The 18,262-nt window shown below is 46.8% G+C and overlaps 1 protein-coding gene across 3 annotated transcripts in view; it reads right to left on the reverse strand.

The window, feature by feature from the left end:
- The window catches only part of DTWD2 (DTW motif tRNA-uridine aminocarboxypropyltransferase 2), a 313,298-nt gene extending 298,989 nt beyond the window's left edge, over positions 1-14,309 (reverse strand). The window contains exons 1-3 of one of the 3 annotated variants that reach the window (XM_077290783.1): positions 14,233-14,292; positions 12,561-12,635; positions 8,444-8,785 (exon numbers count right to left, since the gene is read on the reverse strand). In XM_077290783.1, coding sequence (XP_077146898.1) covers positions 8,444-8,785; positions 12,561-12,574 — 356 coding nt within the window. In that variant the 5' untranslated portion in view covers positions 12,575-12,635; positions 14,233-14,292. Of the gene's footprint in view, positions 1-8,443; positions 8,786-12,560; positions 12,636-14,015; positions 14,157-14,232 lie in introns of those variants that run through there. The other 2 variants (XM_077290792.1, XM_077290776.1) reach the window with 2 other exon arrangements.
- Between the last annotated feature and the right edge of the window lie 3,953 nt (positions 14,310-18,262).

The following is an 18,262-nucleotide window of genomic DNA, read 5'->3' on the forward strand; positions in this document are numbered from 1 at the left end:
AGCCGATTGGGTTGTGGCAGTTTATAGTCTCCCATGGAGACTATTGAAGCATGCCAAAAGTAAAAATAATTGTGTTTAAAAATATATAAAATATATATACAGTATATATATACATTATATATATATACAGGGCCGTATTTAGAGTTTCTGCTGCCCTAGGCACTTTTAGTGCTGCCCCCCCATTGGTGAGTATGACACTATCGGCAGTGACTTTGGCAAGAATCGCTGTTGCAAAAATAGCCTTTTGCAGCAGATCGGGCAGTTTTTTTTGCATCTGCCACGTAACGGATCACTTACAACGGATCACTTACGGCAACACTGCGCTTGGCTTCATTCATTCCCTATGGGATTTGTGGCACTTGCTGTGATCTGGCAAATGCGGTACCATACCTCCCAACTCTTGAAGGGAAAGAGGTATAAAGGTTGCGGCGCCGCGGCAAATTTTAGGCCACGCCTCTGACCACACCCATTTCACAACTAGTCACACCCATATCCAAGTCCCAACCACACCCATTTAGCACTGCTGATCACAACTGTTTCATATACAATAATTATAACCAAAAAAATATGGCCACACATGATGCTCCATACTGTATAATGACCGCACATGATGCTCCATACACTGTATAATGACCGCACATGATGCTCCATACACTGTATAATGACCGCACATGATGCTCCATACACTGTATAATGACCGCACATGATGCTCCATACTGTATAATGGCCACACATGATGCTCCAAACTGTATAATGACCCCACATGATGCTCCATACACTGTATAATGACCGCACATGATGCTCCATACACTGTATAATGACCGCACATGATGCTCCATACTGTATAATGGCCACACATGATGCTCCATACTGTATAATGACCGCACATGATGCTCCATACTGTATAATGACCCCACATGATGCTCCATACACTGTATAATGACCGCACATGATGCTCCATACACTGTATAATGACCGCACATGATGCTCCATACTGTATAATGGCCACACATGATGCTCCATACTGTATAATGACTGCACATGATGCTCCATACTGTATAATGACCCCACATGATGCTCCATACACTGTATAATGACCGCACATGATGCTCCATACTGTATAATGGCCACAAATGATGTTTAATACTGTATAATGACCGCACATGATGCTCCATACTGTATAATGACCGCACATGATGCTCCATACTGTATATTGGCCACACATGATGCTCCATACTGTATAATGACCACACATGATGCTCCATACTGTATAATGGCCACAAATGATGTTTAATACTGTATAATGACCGCACATGATGCTCCATACACTGTATAATGACCGCACATGATGCTCCATACTGTATAATGGCCCCACATGATGCTCCATACTGTATAATGACCGCACATGATGCTCCATACTGTATAATGACCGTACATGATGCTCCATACTGTATAATGACCGCACATGATGCTCCATACTGTATAATGACCGCACATGATGCTCCATACTGTATAATGACCGCACATGATGCTCCATACTGTATAATGACCGCACATGATGCTCCATACTGTATAATGACCGCACATGATGCTCCATACTGTATATTGGCCACACATGATGCTCAATAGTGTATAATGCCGCCCTCCCATCTTGTATGCATGGCTCACCTTCCTCCCATCCCATATGCATGGCTCATATCCCCCCGCGTATGCATGGCTCATAATTCCCCCCCCCCCGTATGCATGGCTCATATCCCCATATGCATGGCTCATAATTCCCCCCACCTCCTGTATGCATGGCTCATAATTCCCCCCTGTATGCATGGCCGATATCCACCCCCCCGTATGCATGCCTCATATCCCCCTATGCATGGCTCATAATTCCCCCCCCTGTATGCATGGCTCATATCCGCCCCCCTGTATGCATGGCTCATATCCCCCTATGCATGGCTCATATCCGCCCCCCTGTATGCATGGCTCATATCCCCCTATGCATGGCTCATAATTCCCCCCCCTGTATGCATGGCTCATATCCCCCTATGCATGGCTCATAATTCCCCCCCACCTCCTGTATGCATGGCTCATAATTCCCCCCCCCCTGTATGCATGGCTCATATCCGCCCCCCCCCCCGCCCCCCTGGCTGTATGCATGGCTCATAACCCCCCCACCTCTTGTATGCACGACTCATATTCCCCCTATGCATGGCTCATCACTCCCCCCTCCCCCCCCATGCATGGCTCATCACTCCCCCCTCCCCCCCCATGCATGGCTCATCACTCCCCCTCCTCCCCCCCCCATGCATGGCTCATCACTCCCCCTCCTCCCCCCCCCCATGCATGGCTCATCACTCCCCCTCCTCCCCCCCCATGCATGGCTCATCACTCCCCCTCCTCCCCCCCCATGCATGGCTCATCACTCCCCCTCCTCCCCCCCATGCATGGCTCATCACTCCCCCCTCCCCCCCATGCATGGCTCATCACTCCCCCCTCCCCCCCCATGCATGGCTCATCACTCCCCCCTCCGCTCCCCGCTCCTTCTCCCATGGCACGGGCGGCTTACCGTCCTCCTTCAATCCCCCCTGTTCTCTGTCCCTCATACTCACCTGTCAGCTGTCTCACACCAAGCGGGCGCGCCGACGGCGACATCCCTCCGGCTCTCTGTCCCGACTCCCGGCGCACAGGCGCAGGCTCGCAGCTCCTTCTTCCTGCGTGAGCGGTCACGTGATACCGCTTCATTAAGGCTCATGAATATGCGCATATTCATGAGCCTTAATGAGCGGTACCACATGACCGCTCACTCAGGACGCGCTACAGAAGCTGAGACCAGGCATCGCTGGAGCAACGTGAGTATCGTCTTCAAGGAGGGCGGGGGGAAGCGGGGGGGGGCGTCGGTCGGAGGGTGGGTGGGAGGCTGGTCCCGGGGGGGGCGGGGGTTGGGGCGGTCGGGAGGTGGGGGGGAAAAAAAAAAAAAAAAAACCTTGCTCACTTGCTCTGGTGCCGCCCCCCGCATTGTCCCCGCCCTAGGCACGTGCCCTCGGGTGCCTAGTGGCAAATACGGCCCTATATATATATATATATATATATATATACACATGCATACATAGTGATACAGTGACCCCGTTACAGCTAGGGGGCGCTGCATGTGCTCCTCAGGATATGCATGGAGGGATATCTGTGGTTACAATGGTTGAACTAGCCAGCTCCCACCTATGGGAGTGGTTACAAGTATATTATGTGACCATGTGGGTCACATAGGAAAAAGATGGATGGACCTGAGTGGTCTGTGTGCCAGGTCCTGGAGGGCCTCTGTGTTGGGAGGATCTGGGAGTATGACTGGATCCCTGAAGAGCACATGGGGGAGGCCTTGGACCTGGGGGCCTGTGTGTTGGAAGGTCCCAGATGGGGATGGATGTCCTGAATACCGCACAGAGAGGACGCATGTGCAGAGTCCATGATGGCACTGTGTTTGGGGAAGCTACAGCCCGTCTGAGGATCTGGACTGTCAGGTGGCCTGGTGAGCAAGGCATTGCCCGGGAATGTGATCCCAGTTCGGCAACTTCCCTGTGAGAGAGAGTACTGACAGGAGTCAGCGTGTGGAGCAGGAGCTCCTGGAAGGTAACCCAGCATATGGGGAACCAAGCAGTCACCCATGGTAACTGGACGGAGTAAGGTCCAGCACGATTAGAGACTGCAACCGTAATGTCGTATGTAGGTGCCTGATGTGCTCCATGGACATTAATGAACTGTATGGCGTGCGGTCACCCACGATGACCGGACACAGAGGTTCAGCGTGTTTAGTGACCGCGTTTCAAAGCCGTATACTATGATGTGAAGATTGATGTAAAGACTGTTTGCTTGTTGTTCATATTTCTGTGGCTTATGACTCCATACTAAACCACATGTTAAAGTGAAAACCCGTGCCTGACTACGTTAATCCGCTGCCAAATGGGGGTATGTATATGTATATATATATATATATATATATATATATATATATATATATATATATATATATATATAAATAATTTTCAAATCACCCCCCCTTTCGCCCCATTCCAAATAAAACAAAATAAAATCAAATATACACATATTTGGTATCGCTGGGTTCAGAATCACCCAACCTGTCAATAAAAAACAGAATCAACCTGATCGCTTAACGGCGTAGCGAGAAATAAAGTCAAAACGCCAGAATGACGTTTTTTGGTCACCGCAACGTTGCAATAAAATGCAATCACGGGAGATCAAAAGATCGTATCTGCACCAAAATGGTATCATTAAAAACATCAGCTCGGCGCGCAAATAATAAGCTCTCACTTAACCCAAAATCACAAAAAATGGAGACACTACTGGTATCGGAAAATGACACTTTTTTTTTTGTTTTTTTTTTTAAGATTGGAATTTTTTCTCACCACTTAGATAAAAGAGAACCTAGACATGTTTGGTATCTATGAACTCGTAATGACCTGGAGAATCATAATATCAGGTCAGAACCCACTCTTGGGATATGTTCACATTGCTTTGGATTTTTCAGCAGGTTTGCCCCAGATTTCACAGTTTGGAAAGTAAAGGGTGAAACATTACACAACAAATTACCATACTATAGATTTTAAAAGCCGCAGAGAAATGTGCTGAATTCTCATCCCCTTCGCTAGTGCTGAACCTACGTGTGAACATACGATAAAAGAGTGTCCATAATGCACAATGAGAAGAGCAACAGACAATCCTGCAAATCCCTTACATGTTCTGCAATGAATGGAGCCATGTCACTTTCAGAAAGTTGTGTTATACAATCTGCAGGCAGAGAACTTACCCTGAACATGTACAGCGGCCATGTGCTACCACTGCATGGAGAAAACTTGGGGTGCTGTCACATTGCGCTTAGACACCCGTTCAGAGACCCCATCGGGGCTTACATCCAAATCCCTCGCAAGACGCTATTCAGCGGGGCCATAGACTATAATGGTGCCATCAGAGCAGACATTGGCTCTGCCATGCATCATTTTCGGGCGTGTACACCTACTGTAGGTGGACACCCAGACGCGTCTGTCTCCAGTAGGCGTAAACGCCCGAAAATGATGAAAGGCAGAGCGTACCCCAATGGGACACACAAACGTGTAACTAAATGCAATGTGAAGGCACCCTTAGGAGCTGGACCCACTCCATGCAGCACAGGAACCGACTGCAGTACATAACCGGCACCCGACAGTAATTAATAGGAGCAAGCTTCAACTGCAGCAATTTAGCCTCTGAAATGCCACTATCAAGTGTGATAGCAGCATTTAACTAGCTCCAACATGGTGGCCATCTTTTACGACAGCCAATGCCACTATCCAACGCAACTGCGAAGTGCCAGTGTCGGCTGCTATGCCAGGGGCCTTCTAAAGGTCAGCATGTGCATTTGTTTGGGCTTTATAGGAGATCATCAATTTCACAATATTACTATATTTTAGTGTATTGCAATTTTTGTATTAAAACAGATTGAAAAAGGCAAAAAAAAAGTAAAAATAAATTACTCCTACCATTTTTCCCCAATTATAAATATTGAAATACAAACAAAAAAAAATACCGTACTATATTTGCCTAAAGTGACAACATACAGTGGGTATGGAAAGTATTCAGACCCCTTTAAATTTTTCACTCTTTATTTCATTGCAGCCATTTGGTAAATTCAAAAAGTTCATTTTTTTTTCTCATTAATATACACTCTGCACCCCATCTTGACTGGAAAAAAAACAAACGTAGAAATTTTTGCAAATTTAATAAAAAATAAAAACTGAAATATTACATGGTTGTAAGTATTCAGACCCTTTGCTCAGACACTCATATTTAAAAGGAACCTGTCACCCCAAAATCGATGGTGAGGTAAGCTCACCATCATCAGGGGCTTATCTACAGTATTCTGTAATGCTGTAGATAAGCCCCCGATGTTACCAGAAAGAGGAGAAAAAGACGTTAGATTATACTCACCCAGGGGCGGTGCCGCTGCGGTCCGGGTCTGATGGGTGTCTCAGGTCCGGTCCGATGGGTGACTCAGGTCAGGTCCGGAACCTCCCATCTTCATTCCATGACGTCCTCTTCTGGTCTTCACGCCGCGGCTGCGGCGCAGGCGTACTTTGTCTGCCCTGTTGAGGGCAGAGCAAAGTACTGTAGTGCACAGGTACTGGGCCTCTCTGACCTGTCCCGGCGCCTGCGCACTGCAGTACTTTGCTCTGCCCTCAACAGGGCAGACCAAAGTGTGCCTGCAACGGAGCCACAGCGTGAAGACCAGAAGAGGACGTCATGGAATGAAAATGGGAAGCTCCGGACCGGACCTGAGATACGCATCGGACCGGACCTGAGACACCCATCGGACCCGGACCGCAGCGGGACCGCCCCTGGGTGAGTATAATCTAACGTCTTTTTCTCCTCTTTCAGGTAACATCGGGGGCTTATCTACAGCATTACAGAATGCTGTAGATAAGCCCCTGATGATGGTGAGCTTACCTCACCATCGATTTTGGGGGTGACAGGTTCCCTTTAAGTCACATGCTGTCCATTTTCTTGTGATCCTCCTTGAGATGGTTCTACTCCTTCATTGGAGTCCAGCTGTGTTTAATTAAACTGATAGGACTTGATTTGGAAAGGGACACACCTGTCTATATAAGACCGCACAGCTCACAGTGCATGTCAGACCAAATGAGAATCATGGAGGTCAAAGGAACTGGCCAAGGAGCTCAGAGACAATTGTGGCAAGGCACAGATCTGGCCAAGGTTACAACAGAATTTCTGCAGCACTCAAGGTTCCTAAGAGCACAGTGGCTTCCATAATCCTTAAATGGAAGAAGTTTGGGACCAATAGAAGTGTTCCTAGACCTGACCGTCCAGCCAAACTGAGCAATCATGGGAGAAGAGCCTTGGTGAGAGAGGAAATGAAGAACCCCAAGATCACTGTGGCTGAGCTCCATAAGATTCTCTGGTCTGATGAGACAAAGATAGACTTTTTGGTGATAATTCTAAGTGGAATGTGTGGAGAAAACCAGGCACTGCTCATCACCTGCCCAATACAATTCTAACAGTGAAACATGGTGGTGGCAGCATCATGCTATGGGGGTGTTTTTTCAGCTGCAAGGACAGGATGACTGGTTGTCATTGAAGGAAAAATGAATGCAGCCAAGTACAGAGATATCCTGGATGAAAACCTCTCCCAGAGTGCTCTGGACCTCAGACTTGGCTGAAGGTTCACCTTCCAACCAGACAATGTCCCTAAGCACACAGCTAAAATAACAAAGGAATGGCTTCAGAACAACTCTGGGACCATCCTTGACTGGCCCAGCCAGAGCCCTGACCTAAACCCAATTGAGCATCTCTGGAGAAACCTGAAAATGGCTGTCCACCAATGTTCACCATCCAACCTGACAGAACTGGGGAGGATCTGCAAGGAAGAATGGCAGAGGAGCGCCAAATCCAGGTGTGAAAAACTTGTTGCATCATTCCCAAGAAGACTAATGGCTGTACTAGCCCAAAAGGGTGCTTCTACTCAATACTGAGCAAAGGGCCTCAATACTTATGACCATGTGATATTTTGGTTTTTCTTTTTTAATAAATTTGCAAAAATTTCTACTTTTTTTTTTTTCAGTCAAGATGGGGTGCACATTGTACATTAATGAGAAAATAATGAACTTATTTGAATTTACCAAATGGTTGCAATGAAACAAAGTGAAAAATTTAAAGGGGTCTGAATACTTTCCGTACCCATTGTATTTATTCCATAGGGTGAAAGCCAAAGGGAGAGAAAAAAAATGGAAACGCCTTATTGACCAATGAACACCATAAAACCCAAACCCAAAAATCAATGGCAAAATAGCATTTTTTTTCCCCCAATTCACTCTACTTAGAATTTTTTTTACCCAATTTTTCATGACATCATATGGTAAAATGAATGGCGTCATTCAAAACTGCAACTCATCCAGCAAAAAAGAGTCACTTGGAAGAAGGGGAGGAATAAACAAAATCCTAAAGCTATGTGCACAAAATATATTTTTCTGTGGATTCCGACACAAAAGCTTTCTGGGAAAAAAAAAAAAAAAAAAAACACTAGAAAGAATGAACAAGGGCCTTTATAAGTAAAAATTACTTACTGCATGTATGTTTAGGCTTTTTATAATCTTAATCACTTAAGGTTCTAAAAAACGCCAGTCGGTTAAATGAAGTGAGATGTTTGGTGTTTTCCACTCGAAAAAAACACCCTGTACTTTACAAAACAAGTCTAATGGACAGCTCGGAAGGTGCCCAGAAGATGACCCCTTTTCTTTTGGAGCGTTTTGACTAAAAAAGAAAAAAACTTATCAGCACAGCGTTCTGTAATACCATTAGTCCGAGTGCTGTCAGTTTTTTTTTTTCACAGACAGGACTAAAGGTACAGCAGTGTGAACATAGCCTTAAGCTTTATGTGAACAACTCTCACCTGCAGCGGGCACACCGGGCTCTCTGGACTACACTGTTTTCCACAGGAAGCGCAGAAAGACCCCGAAAAGCTCCTTCATCATCTGATAATGTCTCATCTGCACAGTACAAATCACAAAATACATTTTCCTGCGTCGGGCTGGTGGTCTCAGTTTTCATAGGTTCTGATGACTGTTCCGCAGATGCACTGAGGGGGTTTCCAAGTGCATTAAGGCAAGGCTGATCACAATGAGATAACTGCGGACCTCTGGGCAGGGTCTCACATGTACTGTCCTCACCGCCATCTGCAGCATCTAGATCCATGATATCAGTCAGGCTCTCAGACATCCAAATCACCGGCTCCCTAAACAGAAAGAACAAAAAATTGATATGGAAGGAGGAATAGGCGCACAGTAGCCATATCATGGGTCATGTATAAGGCCTGTACAGCAGGACACAAGTGCCCTATTCATATTCTGCCCTGTGATACAATCTATGATATTAGGGAAAATGTCTCTGTAATACGGCGTTAATAAATCATTCCCGCAAAGTTTTCATCCTATTGCTCATTTTGCCTTTCTACCCAGATAATTCTCTTGTCAGTTCTATTTAGAAACAAGAAATCCCTTGATCCCGCAGAAATCATTTTTCTTTTCAACTCCTGACCCACCTTCCCCCTCCTCCATGTGCCAGTAACTTTTGCAGTGACTGATGAGTTATACAGGGAAAATTGACCTCCTGTTTCTACATACAGCTTAGAAAAGTTTAGCTAGTCAGTTTTTAAGCACGTGATGTGGTAGACCTAATGGAAAACAGAATAATTAGCTGGGTAGAAGGGGGAAATGAACAATTGTAAGTACACAATGCTATTATAATAGGATTGCAATATATTAGACGGATACAAGTTTAGATGAGTGTTCCTTTAAAGAGTAACCATTCTAATTTTTATTTCATAAATCCAAAGTACACATGAAAATAAGAAACTTCTTTCTCCTAAAGGAGATGGATGGATACAGATTTTTACATTTAGTAAGATAGGAGTTGGCAGCTGGTGCTTATAAGAGTCTATGTAATGGGGAGGATGATGAGAGCAAGGAGGAGCTTAGCCTTTAGCATAGGGGACACATTGCTGATACTGAATGGAGCAGAGGCAGAGTATGCACCCCTCTGTTCAGGATGGGGCTACAGAGCACCATTCTTGGGGTTCCAAAGGCCTGCTCTCAGGATTGCTGGAGGTACTCTAGAGATCAAAAAGTTATTCCTTATCCTAGGATAACTATTTTGGGGGAGGAATAAATCTTTATTCATGTTTGGGGGGTATGATTATTTAATTGACATGAAAAAATCTTCACAAGTTCACAAGTCCGCTTAAAAAAAATGTAAGAGCGAGACTGTCCGTTTTTACTATCAGTGTGTTTTTCTGTTGGCCATCTGTGTGTACATGTGCACCATCCGTGTGACATCTGTATGGCGTCCGTGTGCCACGTACTGGAATGCATTGCGGAATAGAAATGACATATTTTTGTGTGTTAAACATGTGCAAAGATAGATAGATATCCGTTAGATATATAATTTGTGCATTGCATCATGGGTAGCTTACTGTACATGTCTTAACCAAATAAATAAAAGAAAAAAAAACTAAGTGAGGCCCCGATTTTTGGTAACCTGCAAAGGTAAAGCAGCCAGCTAAGAGGTGTTATCAGGCTGGCAAGGTCCATGATTATTGGGCCCTTCCCAGCCTAAAAATACCAGCCCGCAGTTGCCCCAGAATTGGAGAATCACATTAGATGCTCAAATTCTAGAACTTCGCCTTTGCTCTTCCCGATGACCTGGTGCATTGGCAATCGGGGCAATGGTGCTTGGGGTTGATGTTAGCTGTGAATTGTTCAAAAAGTGGGTGGAGCTGGCATTCAAATTACACAAGTCAACTCATTTGTGCAACTCATGTTGCTTAAAGGGGTTCACCGAGAAACATCACAAAATAAATAAAACAAATAAAATACTTTTAAATATGAAACATTTTTCTAAATACTTTTATTTAGCAAAAAAAGCATGGCTTATGTAGCACAATCTGTCAGAATTTTAAAAATAGCAACTTCCATCTAGCAGTGTGCAGCCATCCTAGCTGTTGAGGAGCGATACAAACGTACTCCTTGCACTGCACTAACACTGTCAGGCTGACTGATGGCTGCTCAATCTCTACCAGTGACCTGTCAGGGTGACTGATGGATGCTTACTATCAGTGTCCTGTCAGGGTGAGTGATGGATGCTCACTCTCTATCAGTGTCCTGTCAGGGTGACTGATGGATGCTCACTACCAGTGACCTGTCAGGGTGACTGATGGATGCTCACTACCAGTGACCTGTCAGGGTGACTGATGGATGCTCACTACCAGTGACCTGTCAGGGTGACTGATGGATGCTCACTACCAGTGACCTGTCAGGATGACTGATGGATGCTCACTCTCTATCAGTGTCCTGTCAGGGTGACTGATGGATGCTCAATCTCAGTGTCCTGTCAGGGTGACTGATGGATGCTTACTATCAGTGTCCTGTCAGGGTGACTGATGGATGCTCACTCTCTATCAGTATCCTGTCAGGGTGACTGATGGATGCTTACTATCAGTGTCCTGTCAGGGTGAGTGATGGATGCTCACTCTCTATCAGTGTCCTGTCAGGGTGACTGATGGATGCTCACTACCAGTGACCTGTCAGGGTGACTGATGGATGCTCACTACCAGTGACCTGTCAGGGTGACTGATGGATGCTCACTACCAGTGACCTGTCAGGGTGACTGATGGATGCTCACTACCAGTGACCTGTCAGGATGACTGATGGATGCTCACTCTCTATCAGTGTCCTGTCAGGGTGACTGATGGATGCTCAATCTCAGTGTCCTGTCAGGGTGACTGATGGATGCTTACTATCAGTGTCCTGTCAGGGTGACTGATGGATGCTCACTCTCTATCAGTATCCTGTCAGGGTGACTGATAGATGCTCACTACCAGTGACCTGTCAGGGTGACTGATGGATGCTCACTACCAGTGTCCTGTCAGGGTGACTGATGGATCTCACTCTCTACCAGTGTCCTGTCAGGGTGACTGATGGATGCTCACTCTCTATCAGTATCTTGTCAGGGTGACTGATGGATGCTCAATCTCTACCAGTGATCTGTCAGGGTGACTGATGGATGCTCACTCTCTATCAGTATCTTGTCAGGGTGACTGATGGATGCTCAATCTCTACCAGTGATCTGTCAGGGTGACTGATGGATGCTCACTCTCTATCAGTGTCCTGTCAGGGTGACTGATGGATGCTATCAGACTGTATGTAATTTAGAATGCATTCTGCAATTTTTGTGCACATGATGCATTTTTTTCCGCGAAAAAAAAACGCATCGCGGTAAAAAACGCAGCATGTTCATTAATTTTGCGGGTTTTTTTCACGTTTTTCCCACTATATAATGCATTGGGAAAGCTCCGGAAAAAAATGCGCAAAAAACGCATGCGGTTTTCTTGCAGAAAATGTCCGGTTTTCTTCAGGAATTTTCTGCAAGAAATTCTAATGTGTGCACATACCCTCAGTTCCCTGTCAGGAGACTGATGAATCTCACTCTCTACCAGTGTCCTGTCAGGGTGACTGATGGCTGCTCACCCTCTACCAGTGTCCTGTCAGGATGACTGATTGATGCTCACTCTCTATCAGTGTCCTGTCAGGGTGACTGATGGATGCTCACTCTCTACCAGTGTCCTGTCAGGGTGACTGATGGATGCTCACTCTCTATCAGTGTCCTGTCAGGGTGACTGATGGATGCTCACTCTCTACCAGTGTCCTGTCAGGGTGACTGATGGATGCTCACTCTCTACCAGTGTCCTGTCAGGGTGACTGATGGATGCTCACTCTCTACCAGTGTCCTGTCAGGGTGACTGAACAGAGGAATGTGGCTTCACGATGCCTAACAGGATGTTGCTCTGACCTGTCTCGAGCAGACGTTCTTTACGCAGCCCGTCCTACTCCGTTTTTTCTGAATTCTAGGACGGGTGCACATTTATTTATGCCAGTTGCCATCTTTAAAATTCTGACAGCGTGCAGTAGGTAAAGCATACGTTTGATAAATAAAAGGTAGTTAGAAAAAGTTACCATCCGCCTTTCATGTCTTCTTGGTTTCCTCGTAGATTGTAATCTTCCTAGCAGGGTCCTCATTCCTCTTGGTATCTGTGGATTTATGAGATCATTGTTATGCTGTAATGTCTTTTATTGTCTGTACAAGTCCCCTCTAAAATGTAAAGTGCTGCCGAATATGTTGGGTATATAGAAATAAAATTATATTATGAAGTTTTAAATACTTAAAATGTGCATTATTTATTTTCTCAATTGTCAGAGAACCCTGGGTGTGGACCCACTGCGCCATGGGCCAGGCTGACCCTGGACGGGTCTTCACTAGGGCATTTGATGGTGAGGATAGGCTGGGCTGCCGGTAGACACCAGGTATCACTCCAGGGCTGTCCCCGAGGCTGCAGAAGCTGACCAGTGGGTCAGAGGCACAGGTATGGAGTACAGGAGGGCAAGACAGAAGTGTAGTCAGATAGCCCGATGGTGGGGAAGACAGCATGGGTTCACTATTCAATGCATGAGTCAGGAATGGAGATATAAAGCAGAGCAGGTAAATAGGCCAGGTTGATAAATGGGAGACAAAATACAGAGCTATGCAAAACCCAGGGACTAGCAGGCTAGGAACCAACGTTGGGGCAAGGAGGGGTAGGAGGAGCTGCCTAATATATGCCCTTCTGGCACAGGAAAGTTTTATACTGAGCAGTCTACTGTAAGAAAGTCCTTTTCTGCTCCCAGACACATGGGTTAGAACTAGGTGCACAAGTCTAGCGCACATACTGGGGTAAGGCATTATCGGAGCATGCTCGGGTGCTAGCAGTGTCTCCGGGGTGCAGAGTCCCCGCAGCTGCAGGTCTCACGGCGGTCAGACAGCGGCAACACATGCGGGGGTTACCTAACAGACAATCTAACAGCCGCCAATCATGCAGCTGCGGGGCCTCGGACATATTGAGCACGCCGGAGACACTGCTGGCACCCGAGCATGCCCGCCTTACCCCAGCCTGCCCCGATAATGCCTTACCCCAGCCTGCCCCGATAATGCCTTACCCCAGCCTGCCCCGATAATGCCTTACCCCAGCATGCCCCGATAATGCCTTACCCCAGCATGCCCCGATAATGCCTTACCCCAGCATGCCCCGATAATGCCTTACCCCAGCATGCCCCGATAATGCCTTACCCCAGCATGTGCGCTCATCACGGATGGCACCATATCTTACACAATCGTGGCCTATGTTCAGTGCAGCGTCTGTGTATATATACATATAGATCCCTATGCGTGTACGTATATACACATTTCTTTCTGTATATCACTGAGCATGTGTAATAAATATATATTATATATGCGATATATACACGCACACATAGAAAATAAAGAATGGACGCTGTGCTGCCAATAGAAATGAGTTTATTCACACAGGTTCCTGTACCATCCCAGCTCCGCAGCTGAAGCCCTTCCCCAGTATGAGAGGTGTGCCCAGTGCTCACAGGTATGTGCTGGGGCAATGTCACGGTGCCATCCGCCAGTATCCTGTGTAGACCCGGCTCCCATCCATTCAGGCAGGAGTCTATTCTCTGTGACAACAGTGACTGCGCACAGAATGAATGGGGAAGAATCCTTCACTGAGCTAATAAATAGGGAATAATAAGGAGTAATACGGTCACGTGAACACACGAGCGCGCCGCACACACAGGGAATGCTCACCACAACCTAGGAGCCATATGACGTGGGGGGCAGTCTGCTAATCCCCACTGCGCAGGCGCCAAAACACTGACCATCAGCGATAGAACACAGGGAAGAAGAACCGCCAATAGGAACACAGAGGGGCGTGACCCAAGCATGGAGAACACCCAGTCATTACTGCACTATCTGTCACATGACTCCTCAGTAATCTGGTCAGTGCATGCTCCCTGAACATCTGACACAGCAGTGGCCATGTTGGATAAGGGAAAAGTGCCATAACGCTGTAATATTGCTGTGAGGCACAAGTGCATTGAAGAAATAAGATCACACAATTCATATAAAGACCATTTCCAAAGCGATGTATAAATAAAAGAGGAGAGAAACGATGCAAACGTAAAATATAATCCAGGGACATAATCCTCCCCACAGTACTCATGAGTGACTAGTCCACCTACAAAATCCCGATGTCAGAAATGAGGGAATTACCAGTGGTCATGGCAACCACACAAATGGAGAGGCAATTCACACAAGTGTAGCTATGTGCACACGTAGGTCGGGTCCTCTGCGGGTTATCCCGCAGCGAATTTGATAAATCTGCAGGGCAAAACCGCTGCGGTTATCCCTGCAGATTTATCGCGGTTTGTCTTGCGGTTTCCGCTGCGGGATTACTCCTATACTATTGATGCTGCATATGCAGCAATATGCAGCATCAATAGTAATGTTAAAAATAATAAAAAAAAATGGTTATACTCACCCTCTGATGTCCGGATCTCCTCGGCGCTGCACGCGGCGCTCCGGTTCCAAAGATGCTGTGCGAGAAGGACCTTCGTGACGTCACGGTCATGTGACCGCGGCGTCATTGCAGGCCCTGCTCGCACAGCAACCCTGAGACCGGACGGCCGCGTGCAGTGCTGATAGGCGGGAGGACTTCAGGGGCCATCAGAAGGTGAGTATATCATTATTTTTTATTTTAATTTTTTTTTAACACAAATATGGTTCCCAGGGCCTGAAGGAGAGTCTCCTCTCCTCCACCCCGGGTACCATCCACACTTGATCCGCTTACTTCCCGCATCGTGGGCACAGCCCCATGCGGGAAGTAAGCGGATCAATGCTTTCCTTATGTGTGCAGAATCGCCGCAATTCTGCACAAAGAAGTGACATGCTGCGCAATGTAAACCGCTGCGTTTCTGCATGGTTTTTCCCGCAGCATGTGCACAGCGGATTGCGGTTTCCATAGGTTTACATGTGTAACTGTAAACGCTATGGAAACTGCTGCGGACCCGCAGCTGCAGAAACGCTGCGGTTCCGCGGTAAAAACCGCAACGTGTGCACATAGCCTTAAAGGTAAGGTACCTCGTTTGTAGATCATTAATAAATCACTGTAATGTAGCATAACATGCTGCTATAACCAAGTTTTAAATGCATGTGAAACAGATTTTGTGTGTTATATGTGTTTAAAGAAGGAACTGGGGGCTGACATCTTGGTTTCACAGCAGTTCACGACACTAGCAGTGTCATTTTACAGCACCCCATGGACATAGGGTCAGCGCCGGTCTATTATCTCCTATCTTTAACATTGGAGAGGTGTTAGCAGTGAGCTGGGCACGCCTCTGTGGGCTGCACTACTCACTGCTGTAGGTGTGACTAGCAGCCATTTTATTATAGCCCAGTGCTCTCTGCCAAGCTCCACTTACTCTCTATCACAGGAGCTCCATTCACTCCATTAAGCTGCATTCCCAGCCTGCAGAGAGAGGTGACACCTGATACAATGTATCTCTCCCCTCCCTCCACAATGCCTGGCCATTCACTGCAGACCTGGAGCTCCTTCTTATCTTACTGAGGGATGAGTCACAGACAGCTCTGCACAGACAATGCTGCTCCATACACACCACATAAACTAACTGTGCTTCTGATGCACTAACTGCTGGTGATAGCAGATCACAGGGCAGTCACACACAAAATGGCGCTGCCCTGTGATGCTGCTCTTCATTCTGCCCCAGGGATATTAGACCACCCAAAAGGGAGGGAAATGCTGATGTCAGCAGTTACTGCCCAGATTTTCCAGCTAACAGTAAAGCTGGTAAGTCTCACTATAGCTGCTTGAGGTCTAAGGCTATGTTCACACGATCCTTTTTTCACTGCGGATTTTTCAGGTCCTTTTTTGGACAAATCCGCAGTGAAAACCGCAGTGCTTTTCACTGCGGGTTTTGATCCTTTTTCTACTGCGGATTCCACTGCGGGTTTCCAACTGCAGTTTCCTATTGGTGCTGTTGGAAACCCGCAGCGGAATCCGCAGAAAGAATTGACATGGTACTTCTTTTTTCCGCAAGCAAATCCGCGCTGATTTTCCTGGGGAAAAAAGGATCGTCGGCACAGCGGGTTTTGTTTTCCATTGGGTTACATTGTACTGTAACCTGCATGGAAAAAGGATGCGGATCCGCAGCTGCAATTCCGCTGCGGATCCGCACCAAAAACCGCACCGTGTGAACGTAGCCTAAAACGGAAAATGCTCCCGCTAGTGGTCAATATATATATTTGTAAGAAAATATATAATATTTTTCATATAGAAATGTTTGCAAACAGTGCAAACATTGCATTACTACATTTTATTTACTATTTTAAGCTTAATTTCACAAAAAAAAAAAACTACAAGAAAACTGGTGGCACCTTCCCTTTAAGGAGGAAGACCGGGCTGCGGGCACCTGTACTGCCCGGGTGTGGAACTGTTGAGGCTGTGTCTCACGTTGTCCGGGGGAAAGAATAGGGAACCGGACAGACCTTTCACCCGGAAGCAGGGGATGTGGCAAACAAGAGCGCAAGCAGCGATGAGCAGTTCCCCGCCGACAGAGACAGCAGTTGTGTGCGCAGCATGCTCCGCTTAGCGTGCAGCAGCACCGCAACGTACCGCGGGCGGCGACACAAGCACACTACTGGGACCAGCAGCAGAGGAAGAGCAGTGGGCTGAGTGCTGCGCACGGGCATATGAACGAGGGCCGTGTTCAGGACTGTTCATTGTAGCCCTCTTTGCCGGACAGCACACCGTAGTTCTCTCTTGACAATAGACTGTACGCAACTCATTTGACTTTGGCTACACAAGTTTATGGACTGTTGGCTCAACGGGTAAAACTGGAAACCGCCTGTTGCCCCAGAAGACATAACGTGAGCTGTGGCATTTCCCCTGAGGACATTGCATTGGCCATTGCTAGGACTACAACCCTCATTGGCTCATCCGTGGTCGAGGAAGCCAACACACTGACAGCTCAGCATGCCCCTGCACCAGACTGGACAGATGAGCTGTCAGTAACTGCATCCCAGACACACTGAGGGGTGGAACCCTGACAGTATGTTCTCCCTGTGTTTGCATCGGTTTCCTCTGGGTTCTCGGGTTTCCTCACACACTCCAAAGACATACTGATAGGGAACCTAAATTGTGAGCCCCAATGGGGACAGTGATGATAATGTATTTAAGCGATGTTGAATTAATGGTGCTATATAAGGGAGTACAATTTTAAAAAATAATTGTACTGTATATACAGGGTGGTCCAAAAGTAGGTGGACAGTATGTGTAATAGGGTTATGAAGGGGGAGATTTATCAAACATGGTGTAAAGTGAAACTGACTCAGTTGCCCTTAGCAACCAATCAGATTCCACCTTTCATTTTCCAAAGAGTCTGTGAAGAATGAAAAGTGGAGTGATTGGTTGCTAAGGGCAACTGAGTCAGTTTCACTTTACACCATGTTTGATAAATCTCCCCCTTCATAACCCTATTACACATACTGTCCACCTACTTTTGGACCACCCTGTACATACAGTACGTATTACATGTATACGTATGAATCCACAGAGACTATAACCAAAATGCATTGTACAGGACCAGGGCAAGCAGCTCTCTGGAGACGCCCTCACACACCCCACACAGCAGTAGCGTAGCTCCCGGGAAGGGGGGGGATCAGAGGGCGCTCGCCCAGGGCTGATACAGTTACATTTTGTGGCAAAGCAGGGAGAATCGACCTCCCTGCTCTGCCGCCGGCCGCTATGGGGCCCCTGAGC

Source organism: Ranitomeya variabilis, chromosome 1 (assembly GCF_051348905.1).
Source record: "Ranitomeya variabilis isolate aRanVar5 chromosome 1, aRanVar5.hap1, whole genome shotgun sequence".
In the NCBI taxonomy this organism is placed as follows: domain Eukaryota; kingdom Metazoa; phylum Chordata; class Amphibia; order Anura; family Dendrobatidae; genus Ranitomeya; species Ranitomeya variabilis.